This window comes from Triticum urartu, chromosome 5A, assembly GCF_056163025.1.
Source record: "Triticum urartu cultivar PI428250 chromosome 5A, HENAU_Tu73, whole genome shotgun sequence".
NCBI classification, from domain to species: domain Eukaryota; kingdom Viridiplantae; phylum Streptophyta; class Magnoliopsida; order Poales; family Poaceae; genus Triticum; species Triticum urartu.
The window spans coordinates 134955174-134980684 of record NC_141877.1 but is presented as its reverse complement, the minus strand read 5'-3'; the positions used below and the strand labels follow the sequence as shown (position 1 = coordinate 134980684).

At 44.4% G+C, this 25511-nt stretch overlaps 1 protein-coding gene and 1 pseudogene across 1 annotated transcript; one reads left to right on the top strand and one right to left on the bottom strand.

The window, feature by feature from the left end:
- Window positions 1-12175: 12175 nt before the first annotated feature.
- LOC125508165 (2-alkenal reductase (NADP(+)-dependent)) lies at window positions 12176-24660 on the bottom strand. Its single transcript, XM_048672770.2, has 5 exons — window positions 24257-24660; window positions 18390-18567; window positions 13662-13828; window positions 12892-12974; window positions 12176-12770 (listed from the first exon to the last, which is right to left on the bottom strand). Exons 1-5 carry the CDS (start codon window positions 24485-24487, stop codon window positions 12392-12394), a joined length of 1038 nt encoding a protein of 345 aa, XP_048528727.1. The 5' UTR covers window positions 24488-24660; the 3' UTR covers window positions 12176-12391.
- Window positions 15350-18378, top strand: LOC147970594 (uncharacterized; annotated as a pseudogene).
- Window positions 24661-25511: the final 851 nt, after the last annotated feature.

The following is a 25511-nucleotide window of genomic DNA, read 5'->3' as shown; positions in this document are numbered from 1 at the left end:
ATCTCACGTGATGATCGGTTATGGTTTAGTTGATTTGGATCATGTAATCACTTAGAAGATTAGAGGGATGTCTATCTAAGTGGGAGTTCTTAAGTAATTTGATTAATTGAACTTAAACTTATCATGAACTTAGTACCTGATAGTATCTTGCTTGTTTATGTTGATTGTAGATAGATGGCTCGTGCTGTTGTTCCGTTGAATTTTAATGCGTTCCTTGAGAAAGCAAAGTTGAAAGATGATGGTAGCAATTATACGGACTGGGTCCGTAACTTGAGGATTATCCTCATTGCTGCTCAGAAGAATTACGTCCTGGAAGCACCGCTGGGTGCCAGGCCTGCTGCTGGAGCAACACCAGATGTTATGAACGTCTGGCAGAGCAAAGCTGATGACTACTCGATAGTTCAGTGTGCCATGCTTTACGGCTTAGAATCGGGACTTCAACGACGTTTTGAATGTCATGGAGCATATGAGATGTTCCAGGAGTTGAAGTTAATATTTCAAGCAAATGCCCGGATTGAGAGATATGAAGTCTCCAATAAGTTCTATAGATGCAAGATGGAGGAGAACAGTTCTGTCAGTGAGCATATACTCAAAATGTCTGGGTATAATAATCACTTGATTCAACTGGGAGTTAATCTTCCGGATGATTGCGTCATTGACTGAATTCTCCAATCACTGCCACCAAGCTACAAAAGCTTCGTGATGAACTATAATATGCAAGGGATGAACAAGACTATTCCCGAGCTCTTCGCAATGCTAAAAGCTGCGGAGGTAGAAATCAAGAAGGAGCATCAAGTGTTGATGGTCAACAAGACCACTAGTTTCAAGAAAAAGGGCAAAGGGAAGAAGAAGGGGAACTTCAAGAAGAACAACAAGCAAGCTGCTGCTCAGGAGAAGAAACCCAAGTCTGGACCTAAGCCTGAAACTGAGTGCTTCTACTGCAAGCAGACTGGTCACGGGAAGCGGAACTGCCCCAAGTATTTGGCGCATAACAAGGATGGCAAGGTGAACAAAGGGATATGTGATATACATGTTATTGATGTGTACCTTACTAGAGCTCGCAGTAGCACCTGGGTATTTGATACTGGTTCTGTTGCTAATATTTGCAACTCGAAACAGGGACTACGGATTAAGCGAACACTGGCAAAGGACGAGGTGACGATGCGCGTGGGAAATGGTTCCAAAGTCGATGTGATCGCGGTCGGCACGCTACCTCTACATCTACCATCGGGATTAGTATTAGACCTAAATAATTGTTATTTGGTGCCAGCGTTGAGCATGAACATTATATCTGGATCTTGTTTGATGCGAGACGGTTATTCATTTAAATCAGAGAATAATGGTTATTCTATTTATATGAGTAATATCTTTTATGGTCATGCGCCCTTGGAGAGTGGTCTATTTTTGATGAATCTCGATAGTAGTGATACACTTATTCATAATGTTGAAGCCAAAAGATGCAGAGTTGATAATGAAAGTGCAACTTATTTGTGGCACTGTCGTTTAGGTCATATCGGTGTAAAGCGCATGAAAAAACTCCATACTGATGGACTTTTGGAACCACTTGATTATGAATCACTTGGTACTTGCGAACCGTGTCTCATGGGCAAGATGACTAAAACACCGTTCTCCGGTACTATGGAGAGAGCAACAGATTTGTTGGAAATCATACATACCGATGTATGTGGTCCGATAAATATTGAGGCTCGTGGCGGATATCGTTATTTTCTCACCTTCACAGATGATTTAAGCAGATATGGGTATATCTACTTAATGAAACATAAATCTAAAACATTTGAAAAGTTCAAAGAATTTCAGAGTGAAGTTGAAAATCATCGTAACAAGAAAATAAAGTTTCTATGATCTGATCGTGGAGGAGAATATTTGAGTTACGAGTTTGGTGTACATTTGAAAAACTGTGGAATAGTTTCGCAACTCACGCCACCCGGAACACCACAGCGTAATGGTGTGTCCGAACGTCGTAATCGTACTTTACTAGATATGGTGCGATCTATGATGTCTCTTACAGATTTACCGCTATCATTTTGGGGTTATGCTTTAGAGACGGCCGCATTCACGTTAAATAGGGCACCATCAAAATCCGTTGAGACGACGCCTTATGAACTGTGGTTTGGCAAGAAACCAAAGTTGTCGTTTCTTAAAGTTTGGGGCTGCGATGCTTATGTGAAAAAGCTTCAACCTGATAAGCTCGAACCCAAATCGGAGAAATGTGTCTTCATAGGGTACCCAAAGGAGACTGTTGGGTACACCTTCTATCACAGATCCGAAGGCAAGACATTCGTTGCTAAGAATGGATCCTTTCTAGAGAAGGAGTTTCTCTCGAAAGAAGTGAGTGGGAGGAAAGTAGAACTTGACGAGGTAACTGTACCTGCTCCCTTACTGGAAAGTAGTACATCACAGAAAACTGTTTCAGTGACACCTACACCAGTTAGTGAGGAGGCTAATGATAATGATCATGAAACTTCAGATCAAGATACTGCTGAACCTCGTAGATCAACCAGAGTAAGATCCGCACCAGAGTGGTACGGTAATCCTGTTCTGGAAGTCATGCTACTAGATCATGATGAACCTATGAACTATGAAGAAGCGATGGTGAGCCCAGATTCCGCAAAGTGGCTTGAAGCCATGAAATCTGAGATGGGATCCATGTATGAGAACAAAGTATGGACTTTGGTTGACTTGCCCAATGATCGGCAAGCAATTGAGAATAAATGGATCTTCAAGAAGAAGACTGACGCTGATGGTAATGTTACTGTCTACAAAGCTCGACTTGTCGCGAAAGGTTTTCGACAAGTTCAAGGGGTTGACTACGATGAGACTTTCTCACCTGTAGCGATGCTTAAGTCTGTCCGAATCATGTTAGCGATTGGCGCATTTTATGATTATGAAATTTGGCAGATGGATGTCAAAACTGCATTCCTGTATGGATTTCTGGAAGAAGAGTTGTATATGATGCAACCGGAAGGTTTTGTCGATCCAAAGGAAGCTAACAAAGTGTGCAAGCTCCAGCGATCCATTTATGGACTGGTGCAAGCTTCTCGGAGTTGGAATAAACGCTTTGATAGTGTGATCAAAGCATTTGGTTTTATACAGACTTTCGGAGAAGCCTGTATTTACAAGAAAGTGAGCGGGAGCTCTGCAGCATTTCTGATATTATATGTGGATGACATATTACTAATTGGAAATGATATAGAATTTCTGGATAGCATAAAGGGATACTTGAATAAGAGTTTTTCAATGAAAGACCTCGGTGAAGCTGCTTACATATTAGGCATTAAGATCTATAGAGATAGATCAAGACGCTTAATTGGACTTTCACAAAGCACATACCTTGACAAAGTTTTGAAGAAGTTCAAAATGGATCAAGCAAAGAAAGGATTCTTGCCTGTGTTACAAGGTGTGAAGTTGAGTAAGACTCAATGCCCGACCACTGCAGAAAATAGAGAGAAAATGAAAAATGTTCCCTATGCTTCAGCCATAGGCTCTATCATGTATGCAATTCTGTACACCAGACCTAATGTGTGCCTTGCTATAAGTCTAGCAGGGAGGTACCAAAGTAATCCAAGAGTGGATCACTGGACAGCGGTCAAGAACATCCTGAAATACCTGAAAAGGACTAAGGATATGTTTCTCGTATATGGAGGTGACAAAGAGCTCACCGTAAAAGGTTACGTTGATGCAAGCTTTGACACTGATCCGGACGATTCTAAATCGCAAACCGGATACGTGTTTACATTAAACGGTGGAGCTGTCAGTTGGTGCAGTTCTAAACAAAGTGTCGTAGCGGGATCTACATGTGAAGCGGAGTACATAGCTGCTTCGGAAGCAGCAAATGAAGGAGTCTGGATGAAGAAGTTCATATCCGATCTAGGTGTCATACCTAGTGCATCGGGTCCAATGAAAATCTTTTGTGACAATACTGGTGCAATTGCCTTGGCAAAGGAATCCAGATTTCACAAAAGGACCAAACACATCAAGAGACGCTTCAATTCCATCCGGGATCTAGTCCAGGTGGGAGACATAGAGATTTGCAAGATACATACGGATCTGAATGTTGCAGACCCGTTGACTAAGCCTCTTCCACGAGCAAAACATGATCAGCACCAAGGCTCCATGGGTGTTAGAATCATTACAGTGTAATCTAGATTATTGACTCTAGTGCAAGTGGGAGACTGAAGGAAATATGCCCTAGAGGCAATAATAAAGTTATTATTTATTTCCTTATAATCATGATAAATGTTTATTATTCATGCTGGAATTGTATTAACCGGAAACATAATACATGTGTGAATACATAGACAAACAAAGAGTCACTAGTATGCCTCTACTTGACTAGCTCGTTAATCAAAGATGGTTATGTTTCCTAACCATGAACAATGAGTTGTTATTTGATTAACGAGGTCACATCATTAGTTGAATGATCTGATTGACATGACCCATTCCATTAGCTTAGCACCCGATCGTTTAGTATGTTGCTATTGCTTTCTTCATGACTTATACATGTTCCTATAACTATGAGATTATGCAACTCCCGTTTACCGGAGGAACACTTTGGGTAATACCAAACGTCACAACGTAACTGGGTGATTATAAAGGAGTACTACAGGTGTCTCCAATGGTACATGTTGGGTTGGCGTATTTCGAGATTAGGTTTTGTCACTCCGATTGTCGGAGAGGTATCTCTGGGGCCCTCTCGGTAATACACATCACATAAGCCTTGCAAGCATTGTAACTAAGATGTTAGTTGTGAGATGATGTATTACGGAACGAGTAAAGAGACTTGCCGGTAACGAGATTGAACTAGGTATTGGATACCGACGATCGAATCTCGGGCAAGTAACATACCGATGACAAAGGGAACAACGTATGTTGTTATGCGGTCTGACCGATAAAGATCTTCGTAGAATATGTAGGAGCCAATATGGGCATCCAGGTCCCACTATTGGTTATTGACCGGAGACGTGTCTCGGTCATGTCTACATTGTTCTCGAACCCGTAGGGTCCGCACGCTTAAGGTTACGATGACAGTTATATTATGAGTTTATGCATTTTGATGTACCGAAGGTTGTTCGGAGTCCCGGATGTGATCATGGACATGACGAGGAGTCTCGAAATGGTCGAGACGTAAAGATTGATATATTGGAAGCCTATGTTTGGATATCGGAAGTGTTCCGGGTGAAATCGGGATTTTACCGGAGTACCGGGAGGTTACCGGAACCCCCCGGGAGACATATGGGCCTTAGTGGAAAGGTGAAAGGGCTGCCCATAAGGGCTGCGCGCCTCCCCCCCCTCCCCTAGTCCTATTAGGACTAGGAGAGGTGGCCGGCCACCCCTCTCCCTCTTTCCCCCTTGGGAATCCTAGTTGGAATAGGATTGGGGGGGAGTCCTACTCCCGGAAGGAGTAGGACTCCTCCTGCGCCCTCCTCCTAGGCCGGCGCCCCCCTCCCCCTTGGCTCCTTTATATACTGAGGCAGAGGCACCCCAGAAACACACAAGTTGATCCACGTGATCTATTCCTTAGCCGTGTGCGGTGCCCCCTGCCACCATATTCCTCGATAATACTGTAGCGGAGTTTAGGCGAAGCCCTGCTGCTGTAGTACATCAAGATCGTCACCACGCCGTCGTGCTGACGGAACTCTTCCCCGACACTTTGCTGGATCGGAGTCCGGGTATCGTCATCGGGCTGAACGTGTGCTCGAACTCGGAGGTGCCGTAGTTTCGGTGCTTGATCGGTTGGATCGTGAAGACGTATGACTACTTCCTCTACGTCGGTTCAGCGCTTCCGCAGTCGGTCTGTGTTGGGTACATAGACAACACTCTCCCCTCTCGTTGCTATGCATCACCATGATCTTGCGTGTGCGTAGGAAATTTTTTGAAATTACTACGTTCCCCAACAAATACTTGTGTGAATACATAGACAAACAAAGTGTCACTAGTATGCCTCTACTTGACTAGCTCGTTAATCGAAGATGGTCATGTTTCCTAACCATAGACATGAGTTGTCATTTGATTAACGGGATCACATCATTAGGAGAATGATGTGATTGACATGACCCATTCCATTAGCTTAGCACCGGATCGTTTAGTATGTTGCTATTGCTTTCTTCATGACTTATACATGTTCCTATGACTATGAGATTATGCAACTCCCGTTTATCGAAGGAACACTTTTTGTGCTACCAAACGTCACAACGTAACTGGGTGATTATAAAGGTGCTCTACAGGTGTCTCCAAAGGTACATGTTGGGTTGGCGTATTTCGAGATTAGGATTTGTCACTCCGATTGTCGGAGAGGTTTCTCTGGGCCCTCTCGGTAATGCACATCACTTAAGCCTTGCAAGCAATGCAACTAATAAGTTAGTTGCAAGATGATGTATTACAGAACGAGTAAAGAGACTTGCCGGTAACGAGATTGAACTAGGTATTGAGATACCGGCGATCGAATCTCGGGCAAGTAACATACCGATGACAAAGGGAACAAATGTATGTTGTTATGCGGTCTGACCGATAAAGATCTTCGTAGAATATGTAGGAGCCAATATGAGCATCTAGGTTCCGCTATTGGTTATTGACCGGAGACGTGTCTCGGTCATGTCTACATTGTTCTCGAACCCGTAGGGTCCGCACGCTTAACATTACATTGACAGTTTCATTATGAGTTTATATACTTTGATGTACCGAAGGTTGTTCGGAGTCCCGGTTGTGATCACGGACTTGACAAGGAGTCTCGAAATGGTCGAGACATAAAGATCGATATATTGGACGACTATATTTGGACACCGGAAAGGTTCCGGGTGAGATTGGGACAATACCGGATCACCGGGAGGTTATCGGAACCCCCCGGGAGGTATATGGGCCTTATTGGGCCTTAGTGGAAGAAGGGGAAAGGAGCAAGGGAGGGGGCGCCCCCCCAAGCCCAATCCGAATTGGGAAGGGGGCCGCGCCCCCCTTTCCTTCCTCCCTCCTTCCTCTTCCTTCCCTCTCCTACTCCTAATAGGAAAAAGGGGAGTCCTACTCCCTGTGGGAGTTGGACTCCCCCATAGGGCGCGCCACCCTCCTTGGCCGACCCCTCCTCCACTCCTTTATATACGGTGGCAGGGGGGCACCCCATAGACACAACAGTTGATCATTGATCTCTTAGCCGTGTGCGGTGCCCCCCTCCACCATAGTCCTCGATAATATTGTAGCGGTGCTTAGGCGAATCCCTGCGACCATAAAACATCAAGATTGTCACCACGCCGTCGTGCTGACGGAACTCATCCCCGACACTTTGTTGGATCGGAGTCCGGGGATCGTCATCGAGCTGAACGTGTGCTAGAACTCAGAGGTGCCGTAGTTTCAGTGATTGATCGGTCGGGTCGTGAAGACGTACGACTACATCAACCGCGTTGTGCTAACGCTTCCGCTTCCGGTCTACGAGGGTATGTAGACAACACTCTCCCCTCTCATTGCTATGCATCACCATGTTCTTGCGTGTGCGTAAGAATTTTTTTTGAAATTACTACGTTCCCCAACACAAATGTGATGTGACTTTTGTCAGATGGACGTAAGGTTGAGTCCATGAGAAGACTTCGCTTGCCAGTCATGTGATTAGTACATCCACTATCAATAATCCATTCTGAAGCAGCTGGTGTCATACCCTACAGTGCAGTTATGGGGATAGGCTTCACGAAGAGCATTGTGAAGCATAAACATTTGACGAGCAAGAGGATTATTAAAGCTTAGATCGAGGTTAGGACTGATAGGGCAAGTAGCAAGCGACTCAGGAACAAAATACATCATAAGACCATTTGGGCATTTGATCTTGCGCCCTACAAGATGTTTAAGGTCCCCAGCAATAGCTTCAGATGCATTTGATTTTCGGCTGGAGACCTTTCCCCGCAAAAGAGAGTTAAGCTTTCTTAGCCACCCACATCTTCAAGGGTGGCTTCGAAGCAATGAGTCTAAGTGCAACATCTGAGAACTTTGACTTTGGAGCCCTAGCAAATAGTCTTGCAGGTGGAGAATAGTACTCATAAGAATAAGCAGAGTAGTTCTGGGTCTTATGAACATGGCGGTTTGATGAAACACGCTCGTATTCATAGGCCTGAGTACGGTTTCCCTGCAAAACATTTGCGTTAGTGCGACTTAGGTGAGTCCTCTGTCTGTATGAAGCCTTTGGACCATATGAAGCCTGTGGTCTGGGGTTTGTCTTCTTCACTTGTGGTGTCATGACGACATTCACACGAAGATTCTCCAGACACTTTTTCAGCACCCAGACTTTCTTCATAGGTGGCCCATTCCTACAGTTAGTACCAATATACCTGGCAAGCACTTCACCATTCTGATTTTTAAACAGTTTATAGTTTACATCAAAGGATTCATCAATGATGATGGGATTAGGACAAGTGAAGCCAGATAGGGTGGATGGATCCACTGAAGGTTCCTTTGCAGCAACCCATGTGGTTTTGGGGTACTGCTCAGGTTTCCAGTAAGAGCCATTACCATTCATTTTCCTTTCGAACCCAATACCCTCTTTCCTAGGGTTTCGGTTCAGAATCTGCCTCTTGAGGACATCACATAGTGTCTGATGCCCTTTGAGACTTTTGTACATCCCTGTTTCAAGCAATGTCTTCAACCTAGCATTTTCATCAGCAATAGCAGTGCCATCCTCAGCAGAGGGGTTAGTTACCACATCAACAGTTGAAGATATTGCAACAGTAGCAGCAGTAGAACATCTAGCAACAGAAGTAGCGTTATCACGCTCAATGCATTTAAGATATGGTGGTTCAAATCCTTCCTGAGCGGGACTGATCTGTTTGGCGCGAAGTGACTCGTTTTCCTTTTGAAGATCTTCATGATCCGCTCTCAATTTCTCAAGATCTTGCTTCCTTTGAAGATAATCATAGGAAAGCTTTTCATGAGTTGTTGAGAGCGTTTCATGACGACTTTCAACTTCCTCATACTTAACATGAAGATTTTTTATGTCTTTAATTAAGGACTGAGATCGAGTCATTTCAGCATCTAACAGGTCATCGCTTTTGTCTAACAGTTTTTGAATATGTTCCATAGCTTTCTGTAGTTCAGTTGCAATTTTAGCAAGTGTTTTGTAGCTGGGTTTGGAACCACAATCAGAGTCATCTTCACTGGATATTTGATAGTGAGTAATGCGTGAGTTTACCTTGGCACCGCGTGCCATGAAGCAGTAGGTGGGAGCGGAGTTGTCCTTGTCATTAGCATCGGCGTCAGTGTCGAAGTCATTGTCTTCAGTGTTGAAGATGGACTTGGCAACATAGGCTGTAGCCAGACTTGCAACGCCAGAATCGGACTCCTCCTCAGACTCCACCTCTGCCTCCTCAGAAGCAGACTCCTCCTCTGAATCCATTTCCTTGCCAACAAATGCATGAGTCTTGCCAGATGAGCTCTTCTTGTGTGATGAAGACTTTGAGGAAGACTTGGAAGAAGACTTTGAGTATTTCTTCTTCTTCTTGTCGTCAGAATCATATTCCTTGCTCTTCATGTTCTCATTGTTCCACTGCGTACACTCAGAAATGTAGTGACCAGGTTTCTTGCACTTGTGGCATGTTCTCTTCTTGTAGTCATGAGCAGAAACTTCATCATTCCTTGAGCTGGATCGTGAGGACTTTCTGAAGCCTTTCTTCTTGGTGAATTTCTGGAACTTCTTCACAAGCATAGCAAGCTCCTTTCCAATGTCTTTAGGATCATCAGAACTGCAGTCAGATTCTTCTTCAGATGAGGAAACAACTTTTGCCTTCAAGGCACGAGTTCGGCCATAGTTGGGACCGTAGATGTCTCTTTTCTCAGAAAGCTGAAACTCATGTGTGTTGAGCCTTTCAAGTATGTCAGACGGATCGAGTCTCTTGAAGTCAGGGCGTTCTTGTATCATCAGGGCTAGAGTGTCAAACGAGCTGTCAAGTGATCTCAGGAGTGTCTTGACGATTTCATGCTTGGTGATCTCAGTAGCACCGAGAGCTTGAAGCTCATTTGTGATGTCAGTGAGTCGATCAAACGTGAGCTGAACATTCTCATTGTCGTTTCTCTTGAAGCGGTTGAAGAGGTTGCGAAGGACACTCATCCTTTGATCTCTCTGGGTTGAGACGCCTTCGTTGACCTTGGAGAGCCAGTCCCAGACTAGCTTAGAGGTTTCCAGAGCACTCACACGGCCATACTGCCCTTTTGTCAGATGACCACAGATGATGTTCTTGGCAGTGGAATCCAGTTGAACAAACTTCTTGACATCAGCAGCGGTGACACCTTCACCAGCCTTGGGAACGCCATTCTTGACGACATACCAGAGGTCGACATCAATGGTTTCAAGATGCATGCGCATCTTATTCTTCCAGTAGGGATATTCAGTTCCATCGAAGACGGGGCATGCAGCGGAGACTTTGATTATCCCTGCAGTCGACATAGCTAAAACTCCAGGTGGTTAAACCGAATCACACAGAACAAGGGAGTACCTTGCTCTGATACTAATTGAAAGTGCTAGTGATCGACTAGAGGGGGGTGAATAGGTGATTTTTATGAAAGTCTTCAAAACATGGAAGTTTCAAAGACAAACGATAGAAATAAACCTATTACCATGCAGCGGAAGGTAGACTACACTAGGCAAGCCACAGTCAAGTATTCAATGAAGTGAAAGCACAAAGACTAATAGCAGCTAGGCAGTATGGATCAGGATGGAAGATAGTATGAAGCCAATTAGAACAAGCAGTCACACAGTGAAGACAAAAATATAATGCAAACAGGAAATGACTTCACAAGGACCAACTGTAATAAAGAGATGGGAAGGATAGAACCAGTTGCTCGTTAAAGACAATGATTTGTTGGACCAGTTCCAGTTGCTGTGACAACTATACGTCTGGTTAGGGAGGCTGAGATTTAACTCAGAAGACCGTGTTTTCACCTTATTCCCCTTGAGCTAAGGACACCCAGTCCTCGCCCAATCACTCTGGTAAGTCTTCAAGGTAGACTTCCAAACCTTCACAGACTTCGTTCACCGGTGATCCACAATGACTCTTGGATGCTCAGAACGCGACGCCTAACCGGCTGGAGGATTCACAGTCCTCAAGTGTAATAAGTCTTCAGATCACACAGACAGGAAGACTTCAGTGATGCCTAACACTCTTTGGCTCTGGGTGTTTAGGGCTTTGTCCCCACAAGGATTTCTCTCTCAAAGGCTTTGAGGTGGGTTGCTCTCAAACGACAAAAGCCGTGCACTAACTCTGAGCAGCCAACCAATTTATGGTGTAAGGGGTGGGCTATTTATAGCCACTAAGCAACCCGACCTGATTTGTCCTAAATGACCCTGGGTCAGATTTCAAACACACACGACAATTTTACTTGGGCTACAAGCAAAGCTGACTTATCCAGCTCTGGATAAGATTTGCTCTCATTGTCTTCGCTCGAAGACATAGGATTTTGGTTAAACATCACTTCAGTCATTCTGACTGGTTCACTTGGACCCCACTTAACAGTACGGTGGTTCCTATGACTCAACAAAGAAGAAAAGGAAACAACGAAACAACTAATTCTTCGCGTTCCATAGTCTTCACTCAATGTCTTCTCTTGTCATAGTCTTCAATGTGAATATCTTCACATACCATCTTTGTCTTAGATGTCTTCATACATTTTTAGCGGCCATCTCCGGTAGGAAAACTGAATCAATGAGGGACTATTACCTGTGTTATCCTGCAATTCTCACAAACACATTAGTCCCTCAACCAGGTTTGTCGTCAATACTCCAAAACCAACTAGGGGTGGCACTAGATGCACTTACAGAAAGTTATCATCTCATGGAAAGATCGGAACCCTCTCCTCTAGCACCAAGGGACCAATAAATCAGGACATAAGTAGTTGTCAAGTTAGAAACATCATTAGGTTGGCTCCTAGTGTTGGCTCCGATTGAAATGTAGTCATGAAACCTTTATTCCATATGGTGCTATCTCTGGCATATGATGGCTACCTCTAAGAACACAAAAAACATAGCATAAAAGGTTTATACCTTATGTACATTTTTTTCATAACTTATACCTAGTGTACAATGATTTGAGGCCCTCCCATTTTTACCTGGAGCTCTAGCTAAGTTTCTGGAACCCTCGACCCCCCACTATTCCTCAAATGTGGCACATGGGCCATAGTTGACTCACACAAATGGTCCAAAGTATTCAACAAAATCCATATTCAAAATGCTACAATTTAACAATAATATTTGTATTGTATGTATATATAAAAGAGGTAAAAATAGAGATAAAATACCAATATTTTTGACATCCCATCGATATACATAGGTCAATCGTAAACACGAACACTTCCACACGTCCAATATGAATATATTGCATCCCCATGCCCTTTCTGTTAGCCTGTCATGTCACTCATGTGCGATGGTGACAAGCTGCTTCCCAATGTTGTGCCCGGAGAAGAGCCCGATGAGCGCCGTTGACACATTCTCGATCCCCTCAGCAACATCCTCAACAACACTGATCTTCCCTTCCTTGAGGTAACCCGCTATCTCCTCCTCGAACTTGTTGTAGGTCCCGAAGTAGTCCAGGACCATGAATCCCTCCATGCGGATGCGCTTGGCAACCAAGCAAAAGAGGTTAGGGGCACCATTCGGCTGCTCCAGGTTGTATTGCGAGATCATCCCACACACGGTGATCCGGCCATTCATCCTCATGTTGGGCAGCACCGCGGCTAGCATCGCACCGCCCACGTTCTCGAAGTAGATGTCAATGCCCTGCGGGAAGCATCTGAGAGGAAATATCACGGGGGAGGGAACCATGTTTAGCTTTTGTTTCTTTTTTGTGGAAAAGGTTAGTAGCCATTTGTGATTGGAACTTAGAATTTCATAAGGAAAATGGCTTTTAGAACCTCTTTAGTGCGGCGTTGAGGTCCTCTTCCTTCTTGTAGTTGAAAGCATCGTCAAAGCCAAACTTGGTTTTTAGGAGGTTGACCTGCAGTTACCATAAAGACAAAGAATTTTCTCATACTTTCACCTTTCAAAGTTGAACGGTGGGACTCCTCCATTATACTTTGGCATTCCTGTACATATTATTAAAAGCATAGAAGAGAAATTGAGAATAACTTGGTTACTTGCAGGCTAGATTTCTGACTTTAGGAGGTAGGATTACAATGATTTACATACTCTCCATCATCTGAGTCCATGATGGAGTGATTACAATGATTTACTTCTTTAGGGCTAGGGTTCTTTGGCAAGAGGACAAGAAAGGTAAATATAACACCTTGCCAATTGGCCAGGGGTTACTATAAAATGGTTATCATTGAAAATGTGCATACAGGCTGACTTTCTTCACAATGGAATGGTCAAATATAATTCACTTAGTAGAAATAAGTAGTATTATGATCCCAATGGTAAAGCATGCAACCATTATAAAAGCCATCACATTATTTTCATACCATTACGGAGCTCTCCCTCCGTAAAGAAATATAAGATCGCTTAGATCACTAATATAGTAATCTAAATGATCTTATATTTCTTTAGAGAGGGGTATATTTTAGGTTAGTGAAAAACTCTTGAAGTTATTCAACCAATTCATCATTCAATTGCGGGAGTGAACTATTAGACAATTTCAATGATACAGAGCACGTGGAAAAAATGAGTATGCAGAAAAAAGGAAAACCTTCTCATCGGAACCAGCACTGCCAACCACATAGCAGCCAGTGATCTTGGCAAGCTGTCCAACAAGCTGCCCGACGGCGCCCAATGCTGATGAGATGAAAACATAGTCGCCTTGCTTTGGTTTTGATACGTCGAAAAATCCAGCATACGCAGTAAGTCCAGCCATGCCTGCATTAGCGAATTTCTTGGAAATTTAGTAAATAAATAAATAGTGTATTTTATGAGTTTTAAAACTTCGCTAGCGGAAGTAAATTGCATGAATATACGAAAACACCAAGCTTAGATCATACCAATTCCTTTTTTTGAGGGGAGAAGAGCCTAAATCGTAGCACTGATGAGCTTGATGTCTTATTCTTTTTCTACATATAATTTAGCCATCCATTTTGATTTGTGGCTGTGAAATTCCATGGTATGGTTCCTTGAAGGAAGGTGCATCTATGAATCTCTGGACATTATCTTAGAGATCTGACTAGTATATTCCCTTTCCATCCTATTTCTTTATTCTGATATCTGTCCTCATTAACTAACTAGCATAACTTATACGTGCTTCCAAAACTTGGGAAAGTTCATTCGTAGTTTCTATGTATAAGTTGTTTTATGTAAAACAAGTAGTCAAGCACACCAATTAGACATCACCACAAAGAAAAAAAGAAACAAATAAATGGTGACAAACTAGGGTGCCATATGTGGCAGTTAGGACAAATGAACTCTTGCAATTCTGGATTGTGAATCGAAAGGCCTTGGCCGATCTTTATTAATAAGAAAGAAAAGAGAGTTTATTGGTACAAGCGTGCATGCGGTACAAAAGTTGTGCCGTGCAAGAAGTACATGAAGGAAAAAGAGACCGGCTAGAAACGAGATGCTAAGGGCATCTACACTGTAAGGCGTCTAATTAGACGCTTAGGCCATAATAAAAAATGTTTTTCTTCCTGGCGTCTGGCCTAGCGCCCTGTTTCCAGCGCTAGATGCCAAGTACGGGCGCTATTGACATGAAAAAAAGAGCGAGCAATTGGGCTAGCGCCCGACGACTGATGCGGCATCGATGCTAGCCTATTTCCTGGAATCGGACGGGATCTGAGAAAAACTACCAGGATTCTAACCCTAGCGCCCGACCTTAGCACCTGCGTTGGAGAATGCAATTTGGGTCACTTGACTAGTTTAGCCATCTGATGAAGAATGGACGTCCAAATGAGCGTCTTCAACCTCTAGCCATCGTCTTCTTTCTTCAAACCGTCAAGCCACCGTCGGCCTTTCCGCCTGCTTTCGTCGCTGGCCGGTTGCGCTCCCACGGCTGCCTCGCTGCCCCACACTCCCCTCAACCTCCCACATCGCCGAGCCTTGCCGCCGCCCAAGGCATTACCTCTAACCCTGGCAGACCTTCAATTCCGACGCTGGCGAACCCACACCCCCCGTTACCCCTAAGATAGACAAGGATGATGATGCTTCCCCTGCATCCACTGCACCCCTAAGATAGACGAGGAGCTACTCCGCCGCGGCTACTGCTGCCTCCGCCGACGGCCTCGGTACTCCTCCGCGGTTGCTGCCTCCTCTCCACCGAATCAATTGACCCAAATTCAAATTTCGTGCGACTGACGTCTAGCAAAACCGAAGGAAAAAAGGTCCTGGGAAGATCACAGCTATCTACTCTAGCCTTTTATTTCTTCAAAACTTCTTGCACCGTGGGGTGAGATGCGTATCGCTGAAAATCCTCACGTTCCGCTCCGTCCATATTCTCTGGTGCGCGAAGATCACCGTAGTATGAGATCTCCATAGTATCGAATTCTTTGTCCATATTCTCTAGTGCGTGACATTCCTTATCCCCTTACACGATACACGGAACCCTAACAGCTCGAATCTCCTCCGATCTGGCAATGGCCCCACCCCAGTGGCGGCGGAGTGGTTCATCCTGTACGGCATCCCGAGGGTGGTGGCCAAGGAGGGAAACAATCATAGCATCTTCGAGAAATCCACCAACATGTCCTTCACCTTCGAGAAAGCTCTGCTCCCCTCCCACGTAACCGCCACGAGTAACGTCGACATGTCCGCCGGCAGCATGCTGCACTACCCCTCCGTCGCAGCGGTCGATAGCTGCGGCGTCATTCTCCTCTGCGGTTGCACCACGACCGGGATCTCCTACTACCTCTGCGACCCGTGGATCCGCAGAACACTGGGCATCCTCCCTCACAACGGTGGCATCACGTGCCCCCACTCCGTCGGACTCATTCGCCATCGCGGCGACAACCATCTCATCATCGCAAAGCTCAACCCGTGGTGCATCGAAGATCGTGGCCGCATCACGCTCCTCTGCACGGAGGATATGTACGACTGGGATGAGAAGAGGTGCGAGTGCTCCAACATCGTGGACGCGAGAGATTGGCGTGGCGACGATGTCCTCTCCCACGAAGGGCTCCTCTGGTGGTTTGATCTCGCTTACTATATCCTCACCGTGACCCCTTTGCCGACAAGCCAAGTTTTATCAAATCGTGGGGCTGTTTGGTTTGTGACTAAGTTTGTCAAAGGTTGCCACACCTAAGGTTAGGCAAATTTGACCAACTTAGATAAGTGTTTGGTTCAAACTACAACTTATGCAAGTCACACTAGGCCCCACATGACATACACATAAAAAATATGACAAGATTCCCTTAGACTTGCCAACTTGTGGCTCTCATTTTGTTAAATTAATTTTAGGTAAGCTTGGCAAAAATGTGTGGCACAATGTGGCAATGCAAGGCTAGAACCAAACAGCCCCATGTTTCCCGCATGTCCCCGGTGAGCTGCCATTCGCCTGGGCCCCGTCGACGGTAACGTGCACCGCTGCTTGAAGGTGAGCGGCGGCCGGCTGCGGTACGTTCAGGCCGGTCCTGAGATTTCGGGGGCCCGGGGCGAAACTAGGTGCTAATCCCAAAGCCTTAACATAAACATAGAAAAAATATGTTGAATTTTCAGCCAAACAAAATATAGTTTTTTCTCGTATAAGTTGTTTTCTTTACTAATATATCCAATTGAGACTAACCTAATTTTTTTTATCACAATCTACAAGTGGGTCCATCGGCAAGACTAGCAGATGATTTAAATGCCCATGATCACTGCTTTGATATGTAAAGCCTCTTGTCTTATTCCTCCATTTCAATTATAAGCATGTTGCCGAACTAAAAAATTAATAACCCTAATCATACCTATGTATAAGAACTATCTAATAAAACAATTATCAGCGGCCAGTTGCCACAGTGAAGAGTCAATGATGATAATGATTTATATATTTTGATTAATCATCATGCTAAAATCTTATAGGGGATAGTCTACATGTATAAATAGATTTCAGAGACATACCTTCTGTCTTTGTAACTTCTATACATTTTTTTGCGGGTCTTTGTAACTTGTCTCCGGAGAGTTAGCATGATTGCACGGGAGACGACGGCGTGGTTATCTCCGGCAGTCATGTACTCCTCCGACTCAGGCCTGCTATAACTCTAGGCGGTGGCGCCATGCACACACAGGAGATGAATATCTATCGCAAGTTCAGAAAGAAGATGAATATCAATCGCCAAGGGCCGATCCGTTCCCTCGCTTTTGGCCTCTGTTCGCATGGTTGTAGGCCAGTAGTCTCGTGGAAGGAAGGAAATTAGGAGATTTTTATTCATAACTACCCCTAAATAGTCGCATACAATAACTGCTACGTGTTTCCTAATCACAGCTTCGCTGGTAAGGAAGGAAATTATGAGTAAACAGTGCCCCTATTTAATAGGATCGTAGATTAAAGAAAGAAATCACAGATTATGAAAGGAAATCATAGAAAAAAGGAAATCAAAGACAATACATGAACTTCCGCATTTTGGGGCCCCTCTGGCAGCGGGGCCCGGGGCGGCCGCCCCGTTCGCCCTCCCTCAGGGCCGGGCCTGGTTCAGATCCATGGCTCCTATGACAAGCCGGAGGTCAGCATGTGGACGCTGTCCTCCAACGACCCATCTGACGTGACATGGACAAGCAGGCTCAAGCTCCCCTTGGACAAGGTTTGGGACGACCAGACCTATAAGGATGCAAGGCTGCGTGAGAGGGTCATCCTCGTTGTGGTGCTGGTCCACCCCATGCATGAACGCCAATGAGGTCTACTTCTTGGACGGGCACATCCTCGCCATCGACCTGACGAAGAGCAAGGTTGTGTGGACTGCAAAGAGTTGAACATTTCGTGGTCGCCGCACAAAACCTGCTCCTCTCGCCTGGTCCATGCCTGGCAGTTGCCGGTGAAGCTCACCAAAATCAGTCTTGAGTCTGGGCCTAACTGGTCTCAGGTTAAGGAGATTGAATTCGTGAGTCGATGGAACTCGGTGGAAGATTTCCACAACAAAGCTGCCATGATCAGGTGCGCATATTCTTTCACGTCCGTGGTTCGATCCTTCTTGCATGATATGTTTGCTTTACAAAAGTCTGTCCCTTTTCATCATATGTTTCAGTTCTTAATGGATGCAATCTTTGTTTCAATTAATTCAGGTCACTTTTTGAACAACATGTCAACGGTATGTAGAACATGTAAGCTCTCGCTATTGTTTCATTCAGTGTTTTGGGTGTGGCATGTTAATTAATTTATTGGACATGCTAGCTTGTGCCAAAATTCTGGTTTGTCAACCAGATGTAGTCAACGAAAAATGCAAGTACGTGCTTCATTTGATGAAAAACGGAAATATAAGTTAAATATGGCACTTTGTTTCTGACAAAATAAAAATGTACTCACCAAGAACACCTGTGTAGTACGACAGAGGTAGTTCGGGATGGTTGATCTTGAAAAGAGACTCTGGATCAGTGATCAAAGTGTATTCTTCACATCCGCTCATGCCCCAAACAAGATCACCCGACTTGAAATTCGGGTGCCCAGATGCTACCACCCTGCCTACTGAAAAAGTAGCCAAAACCTGGAATAATCGTACTCAGTGAGGCATTGGAATTTCAGAGAATTCGACTGTAGTAGTGAACAGAACGCAATAGTCTTCATGGCTTTGTTTTCGAGTAAAAGAAAAGCACTGTAGTTCATACTTGACATGACAATAGAGTAAACTACAAGTTACAGTCGTAAATAACATGGTGTTGAGTGTCAACTGTGAGTAGGATGAACAATAAAATTTAATTGATTACTATCATTTGCATTTGTCTATATATTAGATAAAAGGAACATTTGCACAACTTGCGCATACACAACTAAAGGCCACAAAAGTTTGAGATCATATCTCTATTATAACTCGACCTGACTAAAAAATAGATGGTCAAGAATATTTCTTCTGTGATTAACACATGTATTTTTATGAAAATATAAAAATAGTAGATAGATACTCCTTCCAATTCACAATAAACCGTGTTCTGAATATCTTCGGTAAAAAGAAACTCCTTAAAGTATTTTTTTGACGAAATATGACATACAATGTTTCATTAAATTAAGAGAGTTGGAATGTGTAGGGGTTTAGCTGGGCATAGCCCATGGAGAAGTAAGAAACAAACCTAGACTAGGGTGAATTATTAAGAGAGTTGGAATGTACAAGGGTTTAGCTGGGCATAGCTAGCGGAGAAGAAAGAACAACCCTAGTTTATGGTGGTTGCTAGTCTATCCAAGCAAGTACAGGTCTAGGCGATTTGTTTGGGAGGCTCAGTTGGAGTAGCAAAATGTGATGAATGAGGCATGTCACAGCTCCCCCTCCAGGTGAGCACCTCATCGTAAGCTAGCTTGAACGTCGTAGCTAGTGGTTTGACAACGTTATTGAAGATCCTTGCATTCCTTTTAGTTTAGAAGAACCACTAAAGCAGGATGCAACTAGTATTCAAGTGCTTGTGAAGCTTTTACTTGTTGAAGAGCATGTAGAGACACATAGATACAATGGCTACTTTCGGCAAGGTAGCCTCAAGCAGTGCAATACATGTTGCGGCCAATGATCAAGTGCCTAGAAGTATTATCCTAGTGGTTAACAGGTGAACCGTAATCTCAAGATGACAGTGGCGGATGGAGCACACTGGGTTGTGTGGCCATCCCCTCTGTGCTAGCCTGTCGGCGGTCAGTCATTTGCTCTCGATCAGAATCCAAGCATGTGCTTCAGCTTCGGTGGCACGTGGGCAGAGAAGTGTGCATCAGTCGATTCATAGGCTAGGGTTTATCCTCCTTTTTGAAGAAAGACGAGGCCATTAAGCTCAGAGCATATGGACCCTCAAATTGGATCAAATAGACAAATTTCGTCGAATAAAAGCTGCCTTCAGTCTATTTCTAGGTGATTCGATCTTTAGAATCGTTTAGGTGCACACTGTTCAGATATTTTTAGAGTCGCATATAGTTGGAGGGGACATCAACATCAAGGAAAGGCTTGATTGCGGTAACCTGCTTTCTGTTGGTTAGAGCTTGAGAAACGAGCATTGTCGATAATAGCTATGTAAAAAGAGACACCAAAAACCATCCGTCGACACACAACCATTATGCCAATGATCGTACCAAAAGGAAGCCATTATTGATGCAGGTGGAAGGTCGGAACATGCTCTTGGTGAGAGGATCGGTTGACGGATGTAGGCGAATGGCGGTTTGTTACAGTTCTCCCAATCGAATAGTAACCAGCGGACGGAAAGCACTCTATTGTGAATCTCAAAAGCAGGGGTGCCGAGGACTCTGAGTGGCTTGGGCGAGAAAACTTACCTACAACTAACGAGACAATTGGCAATGTTATGTTTGTTCGATCAGGTTTAGTGAAAGTCGTAGCGTTAGCCATCTACTTGGGGTGGTATAGAACTAGCACCTGTAATGTGGGGACGGCTGAGAGTACATGCTTGACCAGCGTGGCTCTCGTATCACATAATATGAATTGGGCAGTCCATTCAACGATATTCTTTGTTAGCTTGTCCAAAAAGCGGTTGGAAATCAATGCTCTTAGCTTGGTAAAGGATAGAGGCATACCTAAATAGGTGAAGGGGATGGTGCCAATCAGCCATGACAATGGCTGCCCAACGGTCTCATTGTCGATATTGTCACATAAGATAGGTAGAGGCTACTCTTGGTGACATTGGTAACAAGGCTATCGACATTGCCAAAGAAAGTGAGTATGGTGTTGGTAGCGACAATATCATCTATCTTTTGTTGAATGATACCGCTGCACTGTCAGCATATAAAGAAGTCATGTGTCTAAACAGTTCCTTTTCGGGGAAAAATGTGTCTAAACAGTTGAGGGTTGAGGGGTGAAAGAACACCTTCAACGTGCGCCAAGTTGAACAGGCAGCTATATAGTCCATGACAAGCATAAATAATAATGGGGACAGGGGTTACTCTGTCAAGGACTTTTCTTTTGGAAGATGTAGCCAAAAAGGAATTTGTTCACTGAAATGCACATGCCGACATACGGAAGCAGAGATGCAATCCAACTCCACCTCTGGCCAAAACCTCTGAAGACGATTAACTGCATTAGGAGCTCCCAGGATAGCGAGTCAAAGGCTTTAGAAATATCCAGCTTCAGCATTTTGCTTGGGATATGCTTCTCATGTAAAATTTTGTTCAATCTTTGCACAATGAAAATTACATGAATGGTTTGACGAATGCGCGCCTTGGCTCTGCTAGACTAGCGTTGGCATCGGGGATAGAGCTATAAATCAATGGAGGGGGGAGGGGGGCACAAATTGCCAAGCATTTGGGGGCGGGGACACAAATAGTTGGGTGGAATGAAATTTTTGAAGGGTTGTACACAATTTTATCAATCTTGGAGGGGGTTGTGGCTCATCCTTGCCCCCACTAGCTCCATTAGAGATTAGCATTAATGGTTATGCTTGGGCGCTAGAGCTTCAGCAACAAGCTTCCCTGAACAAGTGTACCAGGCTCATCGTTGACAAATCGCTTGACATCGAACCAGTTTCAGACTTTACCAGAAGCATCATACCACTAAATTAAGATAGCTCATCCCTAAGAGTTCATGGATTAAACTTGTGAATCATTTACATAACATCCTGCTTGATGGTTGTCACGTGCTAGGATTAGTACCGACCACAAGATCGATGAATGTGACACACTTGGGGTACAACTCCGAGGAAAAATGAAGGTTGGCAGGGCTCACGAGCCTTAGGGTTTGTGATGGAGGGTTTCAAGGGCAAGCTCATCTTTTGTTCCCGTCACAAGAAACTCTAATGCAATTGGTAGCCTATGGAGGAGCAATGCATGAAATAGAGGGATTAGCAATGACCCAGGAAGAGGAGCCGTTGCTACTAGGAAGAGCACAAATGGTGTTGTTGCTCGTGAGTCCACCACACCAGCCGAAGAGGACTTCATCACCACCACAGTTGCAAGCATAGCTACTCTTGCGATTTGTCGCATGGCTAACTCTTGAGGGCACCCCATTACTACAGGAGTTTTCACTGTCGTGGTTGTAGGTTGTACTCCTGCCACTTCTCGTAGGTGCAGGTTTTCTCTCTCACCTAGGTGTGTTCCTCTAGATAAGAGGAAGGACTTCAATGGAGGTTGCGCGTGTCCTACGTGTGCTCCTCCTTGGTGAAGGTCTTAATGGGGATGCCCTTCTCTAGATGTGCAATGGCAACCTGGTCGGTTGATGCTTCCTCCTTGAGTTCTTCAATGTTTGCCGCAAATTTCTTGAGGATGGTGCACTGCAGTTCATGCACAAGTTCTTTATGCCCAAAAATATTTTCATCCAGGAGCTTGGCAATTTCCTCAAAGATTGGTAAGTGTGATACGAATTTTCACACACTAGGATATTATTGGTAACGGTCGTAAGACCGATGAACGTGACACAATCGGGGGTACAACTCCAAGGAGCGAAGATTGGCCAACCATGGTGCCATGGATGAGAGGAGAGAAGGTTGGGATCATGTGTTAGATCTTTGCTAACCATGGTGCCATAGGGAAGATACGACTTGAAGTCTAAGCAAGACATAACCTGAACTTTCTGAACATCAAATCCCCATCTTCCTAAATTTCTTTCCTTCCTATTTTTTTAGAAATCCCTTTTAATTAGAAGCTTTTGCTTTTCCTCCTTATTTTTCTGCCGCAAGGAGTAAAATTTCTTTCCTTATTTTTGGCTATCACGTCGAGGTTTATATAGAAGCCGTGGACAGAGGAGCGCTCCACGCCTTCTAGCTTCCTTGTATTCCTGTCACAATGATTAATTTTTATCTTCGTTATTTCTCTATACACGTCGGTTGAAATCCCCTCTCTTATTTCCGTCCTTGTTTTTCCAACAGAGACTCAATATCCTATCGTTCCTTATTTCTGTGCAAGTCTGACCCACAAGCAGCCAGCCATGCACCACTCCACCTTCCCACAAGTCAACCAACAATTCCATCCGATTAGAGCTGTTTCACTATCACTTATTTTCCTCTTTTATTGAGGGAGTTAATTCCTTTATTCCGAAATCCGCACATCACCTTCTATTAAAGCCGCCTGTTGGTGCCTTAGACAACTCCTGAAGGTATATAAGTTAATGGATTTTTTTTTTGTAAAAAGGCGAGGTGGGACTTTTAAATAGTTAGCAAACAAGCTATCTAAAAAAAAGCATTGTCAGTGCGCTTGGTTAGACCCTCCTTCATCGAAAGGGAGGTGTCGAGTTCGACCCCCACATTGAGCAACTATATTTTTTCCTCAACGACCCTACACACACCAAGAAATTATGTTTTCTATTCGCATCGGCCCAACGTGGCCTAGACGGCGCACGAGCTGGGGACAAACGCGAGTGATCGCTGGTGAAGGTATACCTACAATATGTATATTTATGGAGTGCGGTTTGAATACCAAAAAATATAGGGACTTCTGTGCAAAATTATTGATGACGGACGGGCAGAAGCGCTAATGACTATTTGTAAGTAATAGATTAAGATCACCATTTCGGTGACATGAGCCATCCAAAACACTAGAAATGGTTTCGTTTTCCAAGGTCTACAGCCAAATCTATACGGACACGAGAGGAGATTTAAGAAAGAATGAAATTGCTCGTTTCAGAGCTAAAAGGAAAACATACGAGGCTGCAACCTTTTGTTGATACTTTCATCTGACTTGTTGTAGAGGGCTTGAGGCCTTGTATTAGTTTTTTTTTTTCTGTTCTCATTATGTTTTCCTGTGCAACTTTTTAACACAGTACTCCCCGTATTAAAATATAAGATGTTTTTGCCGTCCGAACTGCAAAAATCTTATATTTTCGTACGGAGGAAGTAATATATTGAGATATATATATAAGTAGGGGAATCTACCGTACTACCATCTCATAGATTAAAAATGTGCTACGATCTCATAGATATTTAAAAATATGCCACGATCTCATAGATATATTAAAAAACTTGATCTGAACACTCAAGCTCACAGGCCAGCTTGCCAGATTCGACCAAATGAAGTGCCGTGTGATTCCAAACCTTGTTTTTAAAATTCACCGTAAAAGGGAAGTTGCTAAAAGAGGGCGGCGACAGAAAGAGAATTCTGCTCAAAACGGAAAAGAAACATTCGGCCGTGCGGGCCAGTTTCATTACTACTACTAGTTGTAATAGCCGAGAGACACATAAAACAGTTCATTTCCTGCAGAAATCAGGAGATAACCTAAACAGTAAATAACAAGTCGGGATTAATGGGCGCGTCTGGTAACAACGTACCTCCCCTGGCACGAACTGCTCGATGTAGCTGGCCTCGTTGTGCTCGCTCATCCGGTTGCGCATGTAGGGGTCGCAGGAGACGTAGAGGTTCTTGACCATCACGGACGCCGACCCAGGCGGCACGGCCAGCCGAACGACGCCGGTGACGAGCTCCAGGTCGTCCTCGGTGGGGCACCCCGTCACGAACTGCTTCAGGATCACCCCCTTGTTGCTCACCTCTGCCGCCGCCATTGCTCTTCCTTGCTGCTTCGATGGCGTGTACGGCCGCCGATGAGGCCTCGAGTGGTTTGATCGACGCGTGAGACGGCGCGGATGCGGGTGTTGACAGTGGCCTTTCTAACCGTCGTGCGCTGCGAGGGGCGTACGTAGGTTTTGTATATGCGGAGGATGGAGCCGGCGGTGCGACCATGTGCGTATAGAGCTGGTGATCAGTCAGCTGTCAGCCGGATCTCGATTGATCCGGAACCAGTTGGCAGCAGCACCGGACAGGGAGGCCACGGCCATGGCCTCGCATCCCGCGATGCTGGTAAGGCCTAGTGGGGAACGCCCGCGATCAATGTCGGCGCACCAAGGAGCCTCACTAGCGCTGCAGAGGAGGGCGTCCCTTCACAACGGCAACAGGACGATGCATCGCTCGTCCATATGACATGCTACATACGTGCCGTGCTTTTTCATTTTGAGTTTCACATGCTTCGTACGTGTATGTACTACGTAGTCATCCTGTTTTTTTCAACAACCAATTCTTGCTTCCCTAATTTCACATATATCATGGACAATATGCGCATCAACTCCCTTGATGATCTGAGTTTTAATGACTACCTAGAAATATTTTGTTATTCCCACTTTTAAAAATTTATGCTTCCACTATGCATATTATGTTGGATTGCATGATACAGTATGATACTTCCAAAATTTCATGCTTATACACTTAGTTTGTTTCATAATATGCACCGTACTTGTGTTTCTTCAACAATTTGCTTCATATCTTTCACGCTTGTGCTTCTACACCGTGTTTAATTTGCTTCATAAGCACCATAGATGTGTTTCTTCAACAATTTGCTTAAACAGTTACACGCTTGTGCTTCCACACTGTATTCTATTTGCTTCATTTCCATGTTTCATATTGTTATTAGGCGTTCTACTCGTAGTCAAATCAAACAATTCGTGCTTCATAAATTTCTGCAATTGCTGCGGGAGCGGAAGAAATGCGTTTCCTATGGTGAGCATGGAGCGGTAGTCGATGGTGGGCATGACC

Bases quoted from the DNA above. Each gene is read 5' to 3' on its own strand.
- LOC125508165 (XM_048672770.2), bottom strand. From the start codon at position 24,487: ATGGCGGCGGCAGAGGTGAGCAACAAGGGGGTGATCCTGAAGCAGTTC. The intron at 18,568-24,256 runs GTACGTTGTTAC...CGATTATTCCAG, and splicing joins AGCAGTTCGTGCCAGGGGAG to GTTTTGGCTACTTTTTCAGT. The intron at 12,975-13,661 runs GTTTTCCTTTTT...TGGTAACTGCAG, and splicing joins GTGCTGGTTCCGATGAGAAG to GTCAACCTCCTAAAAACCAA.